Source organism: Spermophilus citellus (genome assembly GCF_964194105.1).
Source record: "Spermophilus citellus genome assembly, chromosome: 1".
Classification (NCBI taxonomy): Eukaryota; Metazoa; Chordata; class Mammalia; order Rodentia; family Sciuridae; genus Spermophilus; species Spermophilus citellus.
The window spans coordinates 228,710,316-228,728,628 of NC_138182.1; the positions used below are offsets into that span (position 1 = coordinate 228,710,316).

General features: G+C 43.3%; 1 protein-coding gene across 1 annotated transcript; it reads right to left on the reverse strand.

The window, feature by feature from the left end:
- Positions 1-5,297: 5,297 nt before the first annotated feature.
- Positions 5,298-17,899, reverse strand: ENC1 (ectodermal-neural cortex 1). Its single transcript, XM_081287563.1, has 3 exons — positions 17,470-17,899; positions 12,226-14,028; positions 5,298-7,925 (listed from the first exon to the last, which is right to left on the reverse strand). The coding sequence occupies exon 2, from the start codon at positions 14,013-14,015 to the stop codon at positions 12,246-12,248; it is 1,770 nt and encodes a 589-aa protein (XP_081143689.1). The 5' UTR covers positions 14,016-14,028; positions 17,470-17,899; the 3' UTR covers positions 5,298-7,925; positions 12,226-12,245.
- Positions 17,900-18,313: the final 414 nt, after the last annotated feature.

The following is an 18,313-nucleotide window of genomic DNA, read 5'->3' on the forward strand; positions in this document are numbered from 1 at the left end:
GCCTGGAAACTCTTCCAAACCCATTCATTTGGGGTTTATATGGAGGCTTCATTATGTAGTCATGATCAACTACATCACTGGTCATTCATGATCAGCTTAACTGTCAGCCCCCCCCTCACCCTTGGAGGTTGAGGAATGGAACTAAACGTCCCAACCCTCTAATCCTGCCTTAGTCTTTCTGGTGACCAGTTTTCATCCTGAAGCTACCTAGGGAATGCCACCAGTCAACTCATTAGAATCTCCTAGATCACTCCAGAGATTCCAAGGATTTAGGAGGATGACCAACTAGGTATTTTACAAAATCGCAGTGAGGAAGAGTTTTCTATCTTTTCAGTATATGGAGTCCACGCAAGGTAACATTTTAAAATACATACACAGAATGACTTAGTAGGTTAGAAAATTTATCTGACATCCCTAAAAGACTACTTTTGTTTTCAATGTTTTTGTGGGATTTTTGTTGTTGTTGTTGTTGTTTGTGTTTGGTCTTTTGGGGGTTGGTATTTAAATTTTTTTTAAATAGTTTGGTTCACAGCAAAATTGAGCCAAAGTACAGAGTTCCCAATACCCCCATACCCCGTCTATGCCTTCTCCTTCTGTTGACATCGGGCTTCACAGTCACACATGTGTTACAATCTACACTGACACATCATTTTCACCCAAAGTCCATAGTTTATATTAGCTTTTACTCTTGATAGTATACCTTTTATGGGTTTTTACAAATATATTGACATGTATCCATCATTCTAGTATCATTCAGGATGGTTTCACACTGCTCTAAAAATCCTCTGTGCTCTGCCTATTCTTCTCCTCATCCTCCCTAGCCATAATATTCTTAAGTGAAAATGTGCCTTTCTCATTCTCCTTCCTCACCTACTTCATTCCTATTGTTCTCCTAGGTCTGCCATAGTGTCTGAGGGAGCCCCACTCCCAAGTCCCCATCCCCCCCTTCAGACTAGCCAGATTGTGATGAATGTGTAAATGATTAACAGACCTCAAAATGTAGCTCAGGTGTTCTCATTTTGAGCAAGTGTTGACCCCCCCCCCACTACTCCCCATTTTTGGAATAAGTGGACTCTCAGGAAGCACCAGAAAAGGATGTGAAGAGGGCCACCACTGGCCAGACTCACCCCCGCACACACCCGAGGGAACTTCTGCTTTTCCTCTTTCTCCCTCCCCACCCTTCAGAGGGTATTGGTTATTTCAAAATTCCAAGACTCCTTTTCTCAAAATGGTTCTCCTGGCAGCAAATCCTCTGCCAGAGTGTATGTGGGTGGTTGAGTGGGCAGGGGCATTTGTAATTTAGAGCTGGCGTATGTATTAGAACCTCAGAGAGAGACATTTCAGTTCCCACTTTGCAGGTGCCTGCTTTGTATGTAAGAAGAGGCTGATTTCATCTTCTTTGCGATTACAATATTCGCCTATCTCCTATAAAACAAACAAACAAACAAAAACTCCCAGCCTCTCCAGGATATCCAATAAAACTCCCAACACTATCTAAAAAGTGGGTGTAAAATAACTTTTTTGTAATAAAACAAATCATCTGATAACACAAGAAAAGGATTAGTGAGAGACTTGCTGAAATTCCAACTGCCTCTCCTCCCTGCACTCCCTCATCTTTGCAAAGATAAAGATTATGGTTGCCAAGGAAACAGGACCAGAGAGAAAGAGAGAAACTTTGTCTTATTTGGTTTCCCCCAGACTCACAAAGCGAGCTGGGCGGTAAACAGAGCTGGACAAGATTATTGTAGATTTATAATTTACTTAATCAAATTGCTTTTTATTCATAGTCATGCCTCAATGTACATTTGTCCCTCTCAAAGTTAGGTCTTGCACCTAGTTGCCCGTTGTCTGATAAATAACAGAGCTTTAAAATTCATTGTCTGTGATTAAATTCAAATGCAGGACAGATGGCTTAGTCTGAGTATGTGTCAGACAGGCGAAGCACTTAAGATTTGCGACAGGCAAGACCAGGAATTAGCTGCTAAGTTTTTGCATTTATTCATACATTCATGTGCACCATGAATATGGCTGTAAAACGTATCTAAGTGTTTGCACTTTACTCAAAATATTCCCAAACAAAGCAACAGCTCTCCTTTTGCCAAAACAGATGCCCTCATCTCAACCCCATTAACTCAAAATCCATTTTTTCTCATGTTATATGTATTTTGTACATTTCATTTACTTAGATGTTCAGGATGATAACAACCATCTTTTGAACCTCCCCCACCCGACGCATCCTGCCTGGAACCCACAATTTGGCCCTCACTTCATCTTTGTGGGCTTTTCTATTGAAATATTTAATTATTTTATTGAATAAACATTTGTCTGTGGAAATAAAGACCAACCAACTGAGAACAAGCGCAGGCTATTTATTCAGAGCTTGCTATATAGCAAGGGAGTCCACCACTGTCATTCGAGTGTTGGCAGAGACTCAAAGGACAAGGGGTAGCTTTATTGTGGGGAGGGAAGGCTTCAGGTTGACTGGCGGCTGTTGGCATGGGGAAGCTGCAGGCGGGCCAAGTAGAAGCAGGGCATCCGATGGTGACTGCTTAGGAGTATGTATTTGGCTTTTTCTGGTTCTGCCTAGGTTGGAAGCAAGGACAAAATCTAGGAAAGTTATCAGTTATTAATCAAGTCTTGGTGGTTTGAAGCTAATTTGTAAAGAGGCTATTGTTTGGCTTTCTGGAACAGTTGCTAGAGACAGTAGTCTGACTTCCTACAAGTCTGATTCACAGATAGCATGCTGGTTTCTTAGGCTGATAACTATAGATAATAGGTTGGTTTCCTGGGCTGCTTCCTGTCAATTGTGGGTCAGACTTCTTTTTTTTTTTTTTTTTTTTTTAATGTATAGTTTGTCCATGATAACATTTGTAGACTCGATGATCATCAATGGACATTTTACAAAGAGAAAAATACAAAAAAAATATCAGCGTAAAACTCAGTAAATTATCAAGTGTGACAAACATCCAGGGGCCCCATTTAAATGTTCTACAACTCATTTTTGGAAACCGGCTGTCAAGGAACATTTCTAGTCTCAGCAGAGATTTCCTTCCCTGTGCGCCTTCAGTCACGTCAGGGTAAGCCCACCAGCTGCAGGCCTCCTAGGACCGTGCCACTGAGATTCAGTATGGAATCTTCCAAACAGGATGGACCCAGGCAGCCCCAGTTTCCCACAGTCAGGCTCAGCAGGCTGAATCACCTCCCTCTACATTCCTGGGCCTGGAGGACAGCCCAGAGAGCATGCCTTGAAATCCAGCTCCACCACTCCTTGGGCAAGTTGTATAATCTCTCCAAACCTGTTTCTTCATCTACAACATGGGGGTAATAACAACGCCTGCTCTTGTAGGGTTGCTCGCTGGGAGAATGAATCAAGGAGGTGGACATGCAAACCCTTTATACAGCTCCTGGTACAGAATAAGCACTCAGATTTGTCTTTATGAACCTTTCCCAACTTGTGTTTTAAATGACAACTGAAAACTACTGAGGACCTACTATGTGCTAGGCAGGAGCTTGATGCTTTCTCTTTTAAATTTATTATATTATAAAATGCTGCTAAAATCAAGATATTGGCAGATATGTTAAAAAACATTTCTGTACTTACCTAAATTTGTTGTGAGGCTTTAATGAGATGATTGTTAAGTACATCCTTAACAATATCCCCAGTTGAACATAATTACTCAATAAACAGGGCTACTGTTTACAGTAACTGATTATCCACTGAAGTAAGCAATCCCATCTTCGACACTCTATCTATCCATTGTCTGTTCTTCCTTTTTTCTAAATAGAATCACATAATCATGTGCAATGGCAATGTGCTCCTTTCCCCAGCCTCCCTTCCATCTTGGGAAGTTTATGTGACCTACCTCTGGCCAAGAAGAGATAAGTGTAAGCCTTCCAGGTGAACCTATTGGGTAAATTATTATTATCTCAAGAAAAAGGAAGAGCTCCTTTGGTGTATGCCTTTCCTCATTGTCCCCATTCTGGTCACCTGAGAGGCAGAGGTGATACTGTGACATACAGCTCACAGCATGCTGAGAACATGAGAACTAAAGGTTCAAGCCCAGAATGAAAAGCAAACATAAGAGCCCAGGTCCCTAATAGCCTTATGGTGGATGCTGCCCCAGCAATGAGTTGCTAACTTCCAAATGGTTTCACCACTGTGGCCAGATTCCTATGACATGCAACTTAAGGTCATCCAAACTCATGTGAGCCACTCTAAATGTATGAAGAGTGAAAAATTAAGAATTGGAAATATCTTATTTAATGTTTCATCTAAGATGATAAAGAAAAGGAAGCCCAGAGAATGAAAGTTCTGTCCAGTCATCTCCACAGCAACCATTCTCTACCCTCCTGAGGATTAACATCAAGACCTTGAGAGCCCAAGTCCCACCCGTAGACTCCTGCCAACTCGCCTTTCTTCCTTGTCATTTGGTGTCATACATATGGTGTCATCCACAGGGTTTCCATGGGTCATGAGCATTGAGCTCCTGGAATCTGAAGGCTCAGACACTTGTTCCCAGAGGCTTGGCTGTACACCAGCCTCACCCAGCAAGGAACCCAATGATCCTTCTGTCAAGCCCGAGGCATCTGCTCTGGCATCTTGGTCAAAGTCCAAAGACTGTAATTGTACTGTGCCACTTGTGAGGTCTCCTAGAGTTCCAATTAGGTAGTATTTATCTTCTGGCTAGAAAAGATTACACTGAGCATTGCTCTGCACACTAAAATAAGGAGTCCAACCCAAGTGATAAAGGAGCATCTCAGTGTGACATGAAGCCACCATGAGGGCGGGGCAGGAGGCTTCATCTGTCTACTTGAAAGCTGCTAAATATGCCTAAGGGGTCGCACTTGGGCTCTCCTGCACCACTACAGAGAAAAAAATACGCATGCACTTGTACTTACTTTAAATGGTTTCTAAAGGGGATGTCAGTAAAGAGAACTCCAGCCCCCTCTATCAGCTTTCTATCAAAGTGTAACCCACACAAAGAATACAAAAACCAAATCCCATCTAATATAAAGTATGCGATCTCAATCTTACATAGCCTGTGACTTTTTGTATACCAAGCTATGATAATGATAAACACATAAATGAGGGCTTTTCCTTTGCTTGAAGAGATTCTAACAGCCAAAGGTTTTATTTCATGCATGGAGCTACTTTAATAAACATGTGACAAAACAGTGAGATAAATCACATTCAAAAAAATATTTGAAATGTCCATCCGTGAGTAAATAAAAAAAAAAGGCTCCAGTTTTCAATGCCTAATATCATGTTATATTCAAATAATGACAAGACACACACACACAATGAAGAGAAAATCTCTAATAATTTATTGACCTTCAGTTTCACATTGTGAAAAAAAAAATGTTTTACAAAACCTCAAAAATGTAGTAGTAGCAAACAAGTACATATGAACACGAACATTTTACTAACTTATACAGAGTTCTGTACGTGAACCACATATTCAATAGCCAAGAGAGGGATATTATGCAGCTCTAATCACTCTTATTCAGACAGGTGTCAAGCCCAGAGAAAAGGGGCTACACAATTATACCAGAAGTGGAAGGCTGCCCTTTGTTATCCGTTTCTACAGCAACCAGCTCACAAAATGAGAAGAACCTTCTCTGTCTTATGCCAAGGTTTTTGTATGTACTGTGCTGTGAATTGTATTTGCTTCAAAGTGTGGGACGTTTCACAGGGTGAGAATGGTCAAGTAGCGAGCACAAATGCCTACATCAATTCAAAGAGCAGGAGTCCAGAAAGTTCCCTGCAGGCTGGGGGCCCACCCTTACGGTGGCTCCCTCTGGCTCACACACAGTAATTAATGGAGGATTCAAGGACAGGCCCCAACTTTGAAACAGCTGCAGAAAATTCTTCCTGCTTTCAGAAGTCATGCAGTGACACATACATCTCTGGACAGATTTGCATCATAAACTACAGAGCTGTAACTGCTACAACAGATCAACATCGACTATGCCGCCAGAGTACAATTAGACATTTGCATCGCTTAGAACACATCTAGGAACCACGACTAGCTGCTGGACAGTAATGTGATTCTTTTATTCCAACAGCTCATTTATTTTATTTTGGTCCAACTAGAGCCCACTTATTCATGGCAAGGAGGGACATGTACAATTAGTCTAAAGTACTGAGGTGGAGAGAAATGTTAAGGATTTTTCTGTCATTAGACAATGCAAACACACAATGTAAAAGGCTGTTATCAGCCTTAAACCCTATTTTCTAAAATACAGCAATGTGAGAAACATGGACCAAAGCAGACCGAGCTGCAAACTTTGGTCTTTCCCAGACACCTCTGAAGAAGCACCTACTCAAATCTAGCACTAAGAGCTACCACAGCACGTGTTTAGTAAACAAGCACTCCAACAAGCAAAGAAGGTATTCACAACTGATTCCCAACCAGCCTGGAAACCCTCTCCACAGGGCCACTGCTTACAATTCTTTGGTGTTTTGTGACCAAATGTGTCACTTTTGTATACCAAAGAGTTTTTTTCAACATTTACCTAAGGGTGGGCACTAATGTGTAAACTGTACCCATGTGAATGTTTTCTGAAGAACTTCTAGCACTTGCTAAATTCTACAGCAAGAACAGAGAACAATGAGTCCAGATCAAGCAAATGTGGTCAATGAATTAATATACATTGTGACATTTTAGGTTGTTCCCATTAACTGTGGTTACACAACAAAGCATTCTTATAGGGTAATAAATAGATAAATAAATAAACTTTGGACAATGTCTTTACCTGTACCCTATATACAGAACTATTCCATAGAATTTTCCAGGACTGCAGGATATTACACAAAGAAAAAAAAAAAAAACAAAAACAAAAACTGCAAAACAACTTGGTCCTTTCCGAATTCCAGCAGCTGAGACTGATGTTGGGTAAATCAGATGGGAAGGAGAAAGGCAGAAAAAAGGACTCCTCCTCCATCTCATCAGCCACCAGCTTGACCATACCCCCCCCCCCATGAAACCCCAGAAAAAGGTGGTGAATCTAAGAAAAGTGACCTCCATGATTTCTCTACCTCTGGGATGTTTCCATCTTTTAATCCTTCCCTGTCTTAACGTTTTAAAAATCCAGCCCACCCCCACCCACCCTCCAGTTATACTCCAAATCAAAACTCAAAAGTTTTTCATTTTTGTGCAGCAAAGCACATCCCAACAGCCACAAAATGTGCAAAACATACAACCATTCACACATCCATACACGTGAAAACAACTGTAAGCATTGTTTCAGCATGCAGGCATCAAACAATAAATAGCTAAATCTATAACAAACTTCTTAACAGCCAAGGGAAAGTTTAAAGTCACTTATAAATAGAAAAGAACATCTACCAAACAGCTACCAACAATGTCCCCATTGTTCAGAAATGTTCCTGGGGGAAGGAACAACCCCTTCGAGATTAACGGAGAGTTCAGCTCAGCGGTCCTCATTCTTCAGCCAGCTCAGCCAGCTTCCCTCCTGGCCATGCTGAAGCTTTGAATCACCAACAGCTGCCGGTGTGGAGGCTTCAAGCTCACTCCTCAGAGAGAGGCGACAACCATTTCAAATTTTACACATAAATGGCGGAGCCCATGGAATCAAATGCTGAATGTGGTACAGCAAGGGAAAAGGTCCAGCTTTTCTCTCCCTTTCAGGGGCTGATTAACGCTGACATTAATCCACAATTACAGGACAAGGACTAGATCACAGGTTCAGTCATTCATATTTAAACCATGTGCTACTTGCACTGAGAATCCCACCCCCTCCCCCTCACCCCTTTCCTTCATGTCCAGTTAGAGCATTGACAAGGTGCAGTGGATGTTATTCGAGTCTTACAGCAACTTCTCCTCCTTTTGTTCTTTCTCTTCATTAAAATTGGCAGCTCCAAAGTAGAAATCTCCTATTGTCACACTGAGTGATGGAGGGAGCTAAAATAGGAGGAAAAGGAAACAAAACAAAAAAGGCATGAAAGATCTGTGTGATGCTATAGTTTTATGATTTTTGTTAGTAGCCATGAAATTTTTTAAAATTAAAACTTGGGACACAGCTGGGCAATGTTGCTTCTTAACTGTACGTTCAGTAGGAACTGTGCAAAGATATCAGAAAGTACTTACCTTGAGGTGTATGTGTGTATGCATGCACTCTCAAATGGCTGGCCTGACAGTATCCAATATAGGACCCTCACTTCTGTGCTATTATCTACCTATCCAATAGATAGATCTATCTATGTATCTCCATAGATAGATCTATCTATTGGATATTAGAAACAGGATGGCAACTTAGATATCTATCTATCTATCTATCTATTGGATATCTAAGTTGCCATCCTGTTTCCAATAATCTTAAAATTTCTGATTAAAAAAAAGCCACTGTAAAGTGATCACTTGGGTATCAGAAGGAGATTCCTATGCAAACCCTCCTTGGCCCATTTACCATAAAGGATTCCAAATTAAATTTATTCACCATATAGAAGACAGACATATTAATCCTCTTATTTAAATGCATCCCCACTATTCATTATGGCAGACATCAGTCTCACTTCCTTTCACATGACAATGTACCAGGTCTCGACAGCCCAAGGCTGTCGTTTTATTTTTGGAGTGCATTAGTCTACACTCAGAAGATGGCAGCACAGAATGCGGGTTCTATTATGAAGAGAATCCACCAACATCAAGTATGAATATAAACTCAAATTACCAAAACCATGAAGTCTGCATATTTCATAGGAGCTAGCATCTCCTCTCACTACTCACCCTGCCCATTTATTTCATTCTTATTTCATACAGGGAAGTTTTAAGTTTTGCAAAGGGCTTTCTAAAAGACTCACCCTATCTGTTCATAAAGCACACTTCCAGACTAGTTTAGGAATCTGTATTCCTATTACTATAACTCTTAAGTACAGACAAAGGGAATTCTGGAGGGATTGCTCATTAACTGCATTAAATCCTTTTCGCTTTGCTTTTGTGTGTTCAGGAGTCTGATTCATCTGATAGTTGTTTCTTTTGGCTGTTTCCTAACAGTGATCCAAGCCTTCAAGGCATTCCTTAGACTACACTGTCACACCCCTCCCCCCACCTCCTTTTAACCTGTATATCCACATTAAACCAAAAGAATGTATCTTGTAATAATATAAAATTTCAAGACATTGAATACTAGCACAGAAAAATAGAAAAAGTCCCCCCCACACACAATACCCAGCCCACCCTCCATGAAAATCTAACAGAGAAGAAACAAAGCAAATGGAAGTTCAAGTGCTGTCAGGTTGGGGCCAGGAGGCACCATGAAAATAGAGGATAATCAAAGTAATTTCCTTTTTGTCCCTCCCACCCACTGACAAAGCAGCAGGAGACAGTTAAAACCTCCTTGGTGGATGAGCTTTTAGACTAGGGAAGGTTTTTGTTAACACTGGATTAATTCACTTAGCACCTACATTTGGAGAGCAGAGGGATGAGGGCTTCAGCAGTTTCTGAGGGTACCTACTGAGCACTCCTTTAAATCACTCCATCCAGCTAAAACATTTTAACACTATCTTGTGTGTAATAAAGTTTAGAAATTTAAGTCTACATTCTCCCTGTCGGAAGCTGAAAGAGTGGCTTTGATCAGGCACTTCTGACACCCTGTAAAAGCAGCAAACCTGGCCCTGTCAAATTCAGTTTTTATGTGCTTGTCTCGCTGGTGGCACCAAGGGTGAAGAGGATGTTGTTTCACGTATAACCCTGCATTTTATTTGCTCTGTTTTCCAGGGCCCGGAAGCATGTGCTTAAGTTTGGATACCCAGGACAGACTGAGTTCAAATGTTTGCCAACATATTCACTCTGGGCTGAAAAAGGAGGAACCAAATATGAAGAATAAAGATCAGAAACAGATAACGGTCAAAGAAACCTGATTTTCCCAACACACACACACACACACACACACACACACACACACACACACACACGGAGCTGACTCCACTGCTGGATCACAGAGCAAGGTCTAAATTGAAGAGAAAAAAGAAAACTAAGAGTACAGAACACTTAATATCTGCCAGGCACTGACCTAGGTATCCCTGTTGTCAATTCATCCAAGTTTGAACCAGGACAGGTCTTAGGGAATTATAGTCTCAAACCACTGATTTGACGGAGAAGCAATCTTAAGTCCACAAAGATCTACAACTTAAAACTAGGACTAGAACCACATGTGGTCTTTCTTTCTGCCTCAGTTTCCATACCTTGCTCTAAGGATGCTAGCCAGTCCACCAATTACCTCCACAACACCAGGGAATTTTGTACAAATACAGCCAGTTCTGGACTAACACCTAGTTTAGGGCTGTTAATTGATGCTTTTGCCTAGGAGGTTCTTTAAACCTGCTTGAGGGTTGAGTCATGCATTCATATCTCAAATGAAATAACCTCTTGCCAAGCATTTGTTTGTTCAGGATTACTGAGATGCCAGCAAGGCTACAAAAACCAGTTTGGTATGGGATGCCATTAGCCCCAGTGCTGCCCAGAGGAGCTTTCTGATTGTTCCTGCTCCTTTCAAAGACTTTCATTTCAGAGAAACAAGGCATTACCAGGAGCCTGTTAACTGTAATAGGCTGGAGGAGATAACTGAAGAATTGGGGGGGAAAAAATAGAAAGATAAAATGTGAAAGTGAGGCCAATTTTAATGGTGTTTGTAAGTGAGCTGTAAGAAATGGGGAAAGAAAAAAAACAAGATGAAACCCCTCCTTGTTTAGCTTACAACTACCATTAGATTCCCTTTTTTCCCTTTGAAGTCCCCTTCAAAGGTACAGAACATGCTAGAGAAAACAGAGCCCAAAACTGCAAAGTAATGAGTTACATTTTCCTTGTAGTTTCTCCAAATCGGTTATCTTCCCCTCTAGTTATTAGTAATAAGCCCATGAATCACCAAAACAAATCAACAAGTTCTGTGTGCTTTGTGCATAAGCCATTCCTGGGGCCAACCCTAAGAATGCTTAGCTGCAGAGCAACCATGAGCTTTTCGAACATTGAGCTGTGTGGGCCTATTAATTATGGGAGCCAAGAGAATAATATACTCTTAAGTACACAAGACAACCATTATGTACTCAGATATATGACACAGAACAAAACTTTTGTTAGCCTCAACAATAGGGTCAGCCTGACTGATTAACTCTGAAAAGATATAGTTAGGGGCAGTTTAGGTAGCTGGGTGTATCTGCACATCAAACATAATTGTACAATGTAGGTGTAACCAACCTTTCACAAGGACAAACCTAGATTCCCTTGTGAAGTTAATACATACCCTCAAGGTGGGGCTATACTTTGAGGAAAAGTTTTAAATATGCCAATAAATAATTCTGGAGAGAATAAACAAGGAACAAATTTGAGAAATGCATTTTCTTTAACCCTATTCAGTCCAGAATGGGTTTGAGGGAGTGGAATTTGAATATCAACCAAGTATCTTCTGGGATGACACTAACGTGAAGCTCAGGTTTATTAAATGGCAGTTTGTCATAATATACAAACACTTGTGCTCTGAAGTCAGACTGCCTGGGTTAATTTCTTTTTTCTTTTTTTAACTTTTTTTTTAGTTGTAGATGGATACAATATCTTTATTTATTTATTTTTATGTGGTGCTGAGGATCAAACCCAGTGCTTCACACATGAGAGGCAAGTGCTCAAGCACTGAGCTACAACTCCAGGCCCTGGATTAATTCTTGACCAACGCTTCCACTTATTAGACTTTGGGCAACTTACTTAGCTTCTGCAGGAATCAGGTTTTTTCCTCTAGACATGAGGCTAGTAATAATATCCCATAGGGTTGCTGTGGGATCAAATGGGATGATTCATTTGAAACACACAGCATAAAGCAAGGCCTCAGTAAACACCAGCTGGCATTATTAACAGAGGTCAAGTGTTCCCAACCTGGTGGAATATTAGCAAAGGAGAAAACTTTCTAAAAATACTGATGCCTAGGTCTCACCCCAGACCAGAAGAAACAATGTTTCTGGGACCCACAGTTTGTGAAAAGCTCTTTAGAAGATTCGCAGGCTCAGCGAAGGCTGAGAACCACTGACTTATGTTATAGGGAGTGAAGGCTGTGATCAACACAGGTGTTTAAGTTCTGGAGGTGCAAAATCTTTCATTTTAATAGTTTCTATAGTACTTCAATATAGGTTACATGGATTGTGTCTGACTCCATACTCTGAACTTAGACAACTAACCTAATTAAATGCACACATCTCCCGCTGAACTTTTGTCTTACCTCATGCTTATTTAGGATGTTTAAGAAGGCAGATGTTTCCAGGTGCTGACAAATGCAGTAGGAATCAGTGAGTATGGGACTGTGGTTATACTGTTCCACACGTCTAAAGTTGGATCGTAACAGTCCAAAGTCTTGCATCGCTGAATGCCAAAGTATCCTCCAACCACATAGAGTTTGTTTCCGGAGGCCACAGCATGGCAGCTCATGCGCTTTGCCGTCACGTCTCCCACCTTGGTCCACTGGTAAGTTTCACTATTGAATTTATAAGCAGAGCAGGCAGAGAACTCTGTATCTCCCCCCATAATAAAAATCTGGTTCCCCAGCACAGCTGCTGCTGTGTAACGCCAGGGCTGGGGACAGGTGGCCGGTACCGTCCACCTATTTTCACACTGATCATAACACTGAACCTTGGGGAGCTTGTCATGACTGACGCTGGTACCTCCGAAAGCAAACAATTTGAGCTTGGCACTCACTACGGCGGCATTGCTAACGCCTTCTCGAAGTGGTGCTACCATGGTCCATTTGTTGGTTGTGGGGTCATAGTGTTCGACTTGCTTTAGAGAGACTGAGGGGGAGGCTGGGAGGCAGCCAGTTGCAGCCGTGTGCCCCCCAACCACATACAGGCAGTGCTTCAGTTCAGCAGAGCCATGGCCAAACCTGGCCACCAGCATGGGGGCAGCTTTGGACCACTCCTCATGCAGGGTATCATAAACCCAGACATCTTTTGAGACACCATTTTCAGACCCCCGCCCTCCAGTAATGTACACTTTGCAGCCAATCGCACATGCACTGAACTCTTTTCTAGGGCTGGGAATGTCGGCCTTGGGAATGATTTGTTTGGCTTTCTGATCTACCAGATACAGCTTGTCACACATGAAAGTCTGTCCTCCCAGGAGGAAGAGGGCATGGCCAGTTTTCCGAGGCCGGGCACAGAGGCTGGTCACCACGCCATCATTCTGCAGGATTTTCAGTTTGCACCTGATGGCCTCTTCCACGATCTCCTTACTCTTCCTCTGCTTGGTGATGAGTTCTTCCATGGCTACGTTCTCCATGAGGTAGATGGCTGGCAAGAGTGCCAGCCTCACCGTCTGCAACAGCTCTGGGAGGTAGCAATAGCGCTTTTTCAGGTCGTAACTGATCCAGTTAATTGCAGACTCATATACGAGCCTTTCATCTTCAGTCTCGAGCTCTTCGCTGGACAAGAGCTGTACTACCATGTCCTGGGGCAGCTGAAGGAAATCTTCATTCTTCCTGATGGTCTGGAAGTTGCTGAGACACATTCTCCAGGACAGTTCATACAGCTTGGTGCACTGGTGCGCATCGGACAGCAGCAGCATGCCCAGGCAGTTGGTAGGATGCAGGTTCTTTTCCAGGAATTCAGCACATGCATCCCGGATATCTTGAAACTCCAGCATATCGCCAGCTTCCAGGAGCGATTCTGCATTTTCTTCATTGATGATCACCCGGGAGGAGTATGCATAATCAAGAAGCAGCTCCAAGACTTCAGGGTGGATGGAATTGTCAAAGTTGACCTCACTATCCTGGCTCTCTTTCAGGCCACCACTGAACATGGCCTCAAAGTAGCGGCTACACGCAGCCAGCACTGCCCGGTGACAAGGAAAAGTCCTGTTTCCTGCATGGAGAAGGACATCGGTAAAGAGACGCTGCTGACGTAAAAGGTTCAGGTGAGTAAGGACACTGTCAGCATAGGAAGACTTATGAAACAGATAGATGTTAATGGAGCCGCTGCTGGCCCTGGACTTGCGGTTCTCATGAACGCTGACTGACATTTTGTTTCCACTCCTAAAAACAAAACAAAACAAAAACAAAATCGTTGAACAACATGTTCCTGATGTTCCCAGCAGCAGACCAAAAGCAACAATTGTTTTAGACAAAGAAAACAACACTTTGTTGTTAACCCTGCTGCCATTCTGAAAAAAGGTATAGCCATTCCAAAACAAAGCCAGAGACAACTACCTGGAAGGAAAGGAAAGGAATTCACTGTCATCCTATTGAGCTGTTTAAACTATACACTGTTTAAAAAAAAAAAAAAATTCACTGCCTACAAGCAGGTTCATCTTGGAAAACCTGATTGCCAACTTCGAGGATATTGAAGTCCTTGAGAATGTAAGTCAGCAAAGCCAAGGGGAGCAGGTCTCATTCTCAGCTCCTGTGCCAGTCCAGCTGATTCACTGAAGGCCACTTAAAATGCCAAGCCTCCTGCTCTCGTAAAGCCAGGACAGGCACCAGCTGTAATGCCCTATGCAACATAAAACCATGTGTTTAAAAAAAAAAAAACCTACTAATTAATTCCATTAAGAATTTCTTTGGTAAGATCCAAACTCTGCATATTCAGTAAATGCCCAACTTCTACAATTTAAATGTTAACAGATGCTGGGCATGCAGCTCAATGGTAGAGCACTTGCCTAACATGTGGAGGCCCTGGGTTCGAACCCTAATACTATAAAAATAAACAAACAATAATATATTTCTAGCCGGACAGTTCTACTGCTACAGAGGTTCTAAATGTACCAACATACACAACCATATATTGATCAAAAGCTTTACTGAAAGCACAGAATAGATTCTGGCCACAATCATCACCCATCTTTCATGCTCTAGACAGTTTTCAAAAGGAGGATTTGGCACCAAAAAAAGGAAGAATATCTTGAGTAGCATATACTCACGCTGTTTTTTTTTGTTGTTGTTGTTGTTCTTCCTACTCTGTACCAACTCTTGGAAAACCAGTCACAAGAACAAAGGAGGCATCCACCTCCTCTTATGATTAAACAGTACCTCACCAGAACTGTTCTTATGTACCTGCAATTGCTGGCACCTGCATCTAGGGAGTTCAAAATGCATGTACTATTTATTTAAATTTAATAAAAATACACAGGTTCCTGTGTGTGGGCATGAGCGCACATGTGCACGCGCAGGCACATATACCATTAAGTGGATATGTATTTTGCCAGCTCTCATTCATTTAGGGCCACCCTAGAATTTATTTACTAACTAAAGTGCTTTCCTAGGTATCTACATTTAAATTAATACAGAATCTAATGCTGTCTTTTGACTTTCTGCCATATGGGAAGTGTTGGGTAAAGTTATGTTAAATTCCTATTATCCATCTTTGAAAACTGAACTCCCCCACCCTTGTGCTTTTTACATTACCCCTCTGTTACTTCAAAGGAATAAAGCCCTTTAAGAACCTGCCTGTCCAAGGATTCCTGAGGAAGTTGTTTATCCCCAGAGGGTAAACTGTGAGGTTAGTTACAGTATCTCTTCCAAGCAGAACAGCCAGTCCTTACAGCACAGCTGAAGCAGTCTGTTTTTCCTTCAACCATTCAGATATTTATTTTTTTAAATTTATATTCCAGGAATTGTTAACAAATACACATGAATGAATGATTTACCAGATTCACGGACTAAAATACTAAACTGCTCTTCCACAGCCAGCTGCGAGACAGCACAGAAAAACAACAAAGGCAGGTGCCCTATGGCTTTGACACTCAGACCACATATTATTAGGTGATGTAACTTGTTTGCAGTAATATTTGGAATGTTACCTTTCATTATGAGTAAACATGGCTTAGTGGAAGAAAGTAACAAAGTCCTAGAACTCCAGTGTTAGGAAGACTTTGAAAAACATCAAGAAATGACTAGGGATATGAAAAATGGAGAGCAGCCAAGCATCACTCCAAACTCAAGCTAAGCCTCTACCTTCTAGTCCATTTTTAGGAATGCTCAGGGCTCTGGAGAATGACCAATAGATCCTCTGTGAATGTCCCAGGATTCTGAAGTGTTCAGATATGTCTGAACCCAAACTTCAAAAGATTGTCTAAACATTCCTATGAAGCTGCTTCCAGACTCCCTGTAAGCAGGTCCACAAGCATTTAAATGCTTTGGACACTTGAGTTGGGAATCCTGCTGGGCCCTGAACATGAAATTGGTGTGGTGTAAAACATTTCAGAACCAGGTGTACACTTAAGAAAACAGTTTGTCTAGAAGACTTTAGGATACAGGATGGGCATCTCTTTGCATCCTGTGTTTATTATGCTGCTGTATAAGCCAGGAGGAAAAAACTACCCTGTCATCTTGGATACCATCCAATTGAAAAAACATGTCACTGTCAAAATCTAACATTCTTGCAGCAATGTATGATTGAAATAAAAGGTACACTTGAAGACCCAAGATAAACCATTTGCTTTCTGGTTTAGAAATATTCAAACATCAAAATATCAGGGGAAATCATTTATACAGTCACTAAACACACCTTCAACATGAAATGAATCGTTCTTCTGGCACTTTTTAAGCCCCCAGAGACATAATATTTGCATGCCAAATAAGTGGCCAAGAAAATGCACACATATACTTAACCTGCATCTACAAAGAAGACAGAGAAAAGGGCTGCTATTACTGTGAACATCAAAAAGGCTTCCAGTTACAATAACTTCACTTCACTCTATGCTCACACAGGAGCTCTACATCTAATATTTAGCCCCTCTAACGTCTCTCCAGGTTTAAAACTGATCTCAAACCTATCAAAGCAGAAATAGGCAGATGTTCTCAAGAATTCACATTATTGATAACAAAAGTTTTCGTGATGTTCCATTTTAACAAAAATATATGTTTTACCATATAATCCCCTACAGCAGTTGCAACTCTATTTAACACGCTGGCCATGCCGGTGAGGATGACACCACATAGCATGTCGAACAAGTTCGATGTTTCATCTCCACCCAGCCCACCAATTCCTATCCTTTGAAAATAATGTTACACTGGAAGCCAAAAGCTTGCATGATAGATTTTCAGAAACCAGTTTTCATTCATTTCCCATAGACGTTTGGCCGCAATGAAGTGCCCGCAGGAGTGTCTGAGCGTGGCCCCAATTCTCCTGAGAGCCAGTAGCATGCAACGTGGGCCAACGACCCCAAGCGCTGAACCCTGAACGCTGCAGGGAGCCAGGCTGGTAACATCCGGCCCCGGCTCCTCCCGCGGCTTGCCCGGGCATTGCGCGGCGGAGGGCAGGCGGGTCGGCTCTCCAGTTAAGTCCAGCTCCCGCTTCCAGGGCTAGGACAGGGACGGACACCCAGGTCTCCACCTGGAGAACAGCTTCCCACCGGCCTAAATGGGAACTCAGGGCGGCCCGGCGCACGCTCACCCTTGGGAACGCACCCCCGCAACCCCAGCGGCCACTGAAACCCACCCGCTAGCAACAGGTTCGGGACAGTGGGGAAAACTTACAGCAGTGGTGACCGGCCTCCGCAAACAACTGGCTGGGTTCTTGCCTCGGTCTCGGGGGTGGAGACGACGAAGCGGGCGACTCAGTCCCGGGAAGCAGTGGCGACAGCCCGGGTGAAAGAAGGGCGCATGGGGCGCCGGCGGGAGAGGGGACCGCGCCTGGAGCAGAGGCTCAGGGCCGGCTAACCGCTGGCGGTTCGCCTCGGTCTCACGGTCTCCTAGCCGTGGACCGTGCGCGCGGGACCCGCAGAGCGTCTCCCCGAACGCGTCTCGAGTGGGGAGAGCGAGCCTGCGGCGCCTGCCGCAGAAGAAGGCGGGCTGTGGACTCTGGGGGAGGGAGCTAGGAAGCGCTGTGAGCGCCGGCGGCCGCCTGGCGTCTGGACCCGGTCTCCACAGCGCCACAGCCACACCACCTCTACTCTGGCTGCCGGAGCAGTCTGCGCCCGGCAGCCGCGCGCCGGGCTATAAGAGGCGCGGCGGGGAGGGGAGGGGAGGGGGCGCGTATGCAAAGAGACTGACACCGAGGGAGGGAGGAAGAACGTGGCCCCAGAAGAAGAGGGAGGAGGTTGAGAAGGAGGAGGAGAGGAGCTGGTGAAGAGCGTGTAGGGGGAGTTAATCGGTGGAGGAAGCGGGGGAGGGGTGCTGAGAGTGCAGTGAGACAAAGCGGGCGGACGATCTCAGCCACTGGCAGCTGCAACCCTTAGGGACCGCGAGTAAAATAAGTTTTCCCGGGTTGAAGTGTCTGCGCCTCTCTAGGCCAGCCTAATTTATGAATAGCCCCGGAGCTGAGGGAGGGACCCAAGGTAGCAGAGCGCCGCCCGGGGCTGTGGTCTCCGTGGCTCCAGAG

Coding starts and splice junctions, on each gene's coding strand:
- ENC1 (XM_081287563.1), bottom strand. CDS start 14,015: ATGTCAGTCAGCGTTCATGAGAACCGCAAGTCCAGGGCCAGCAGCGGC.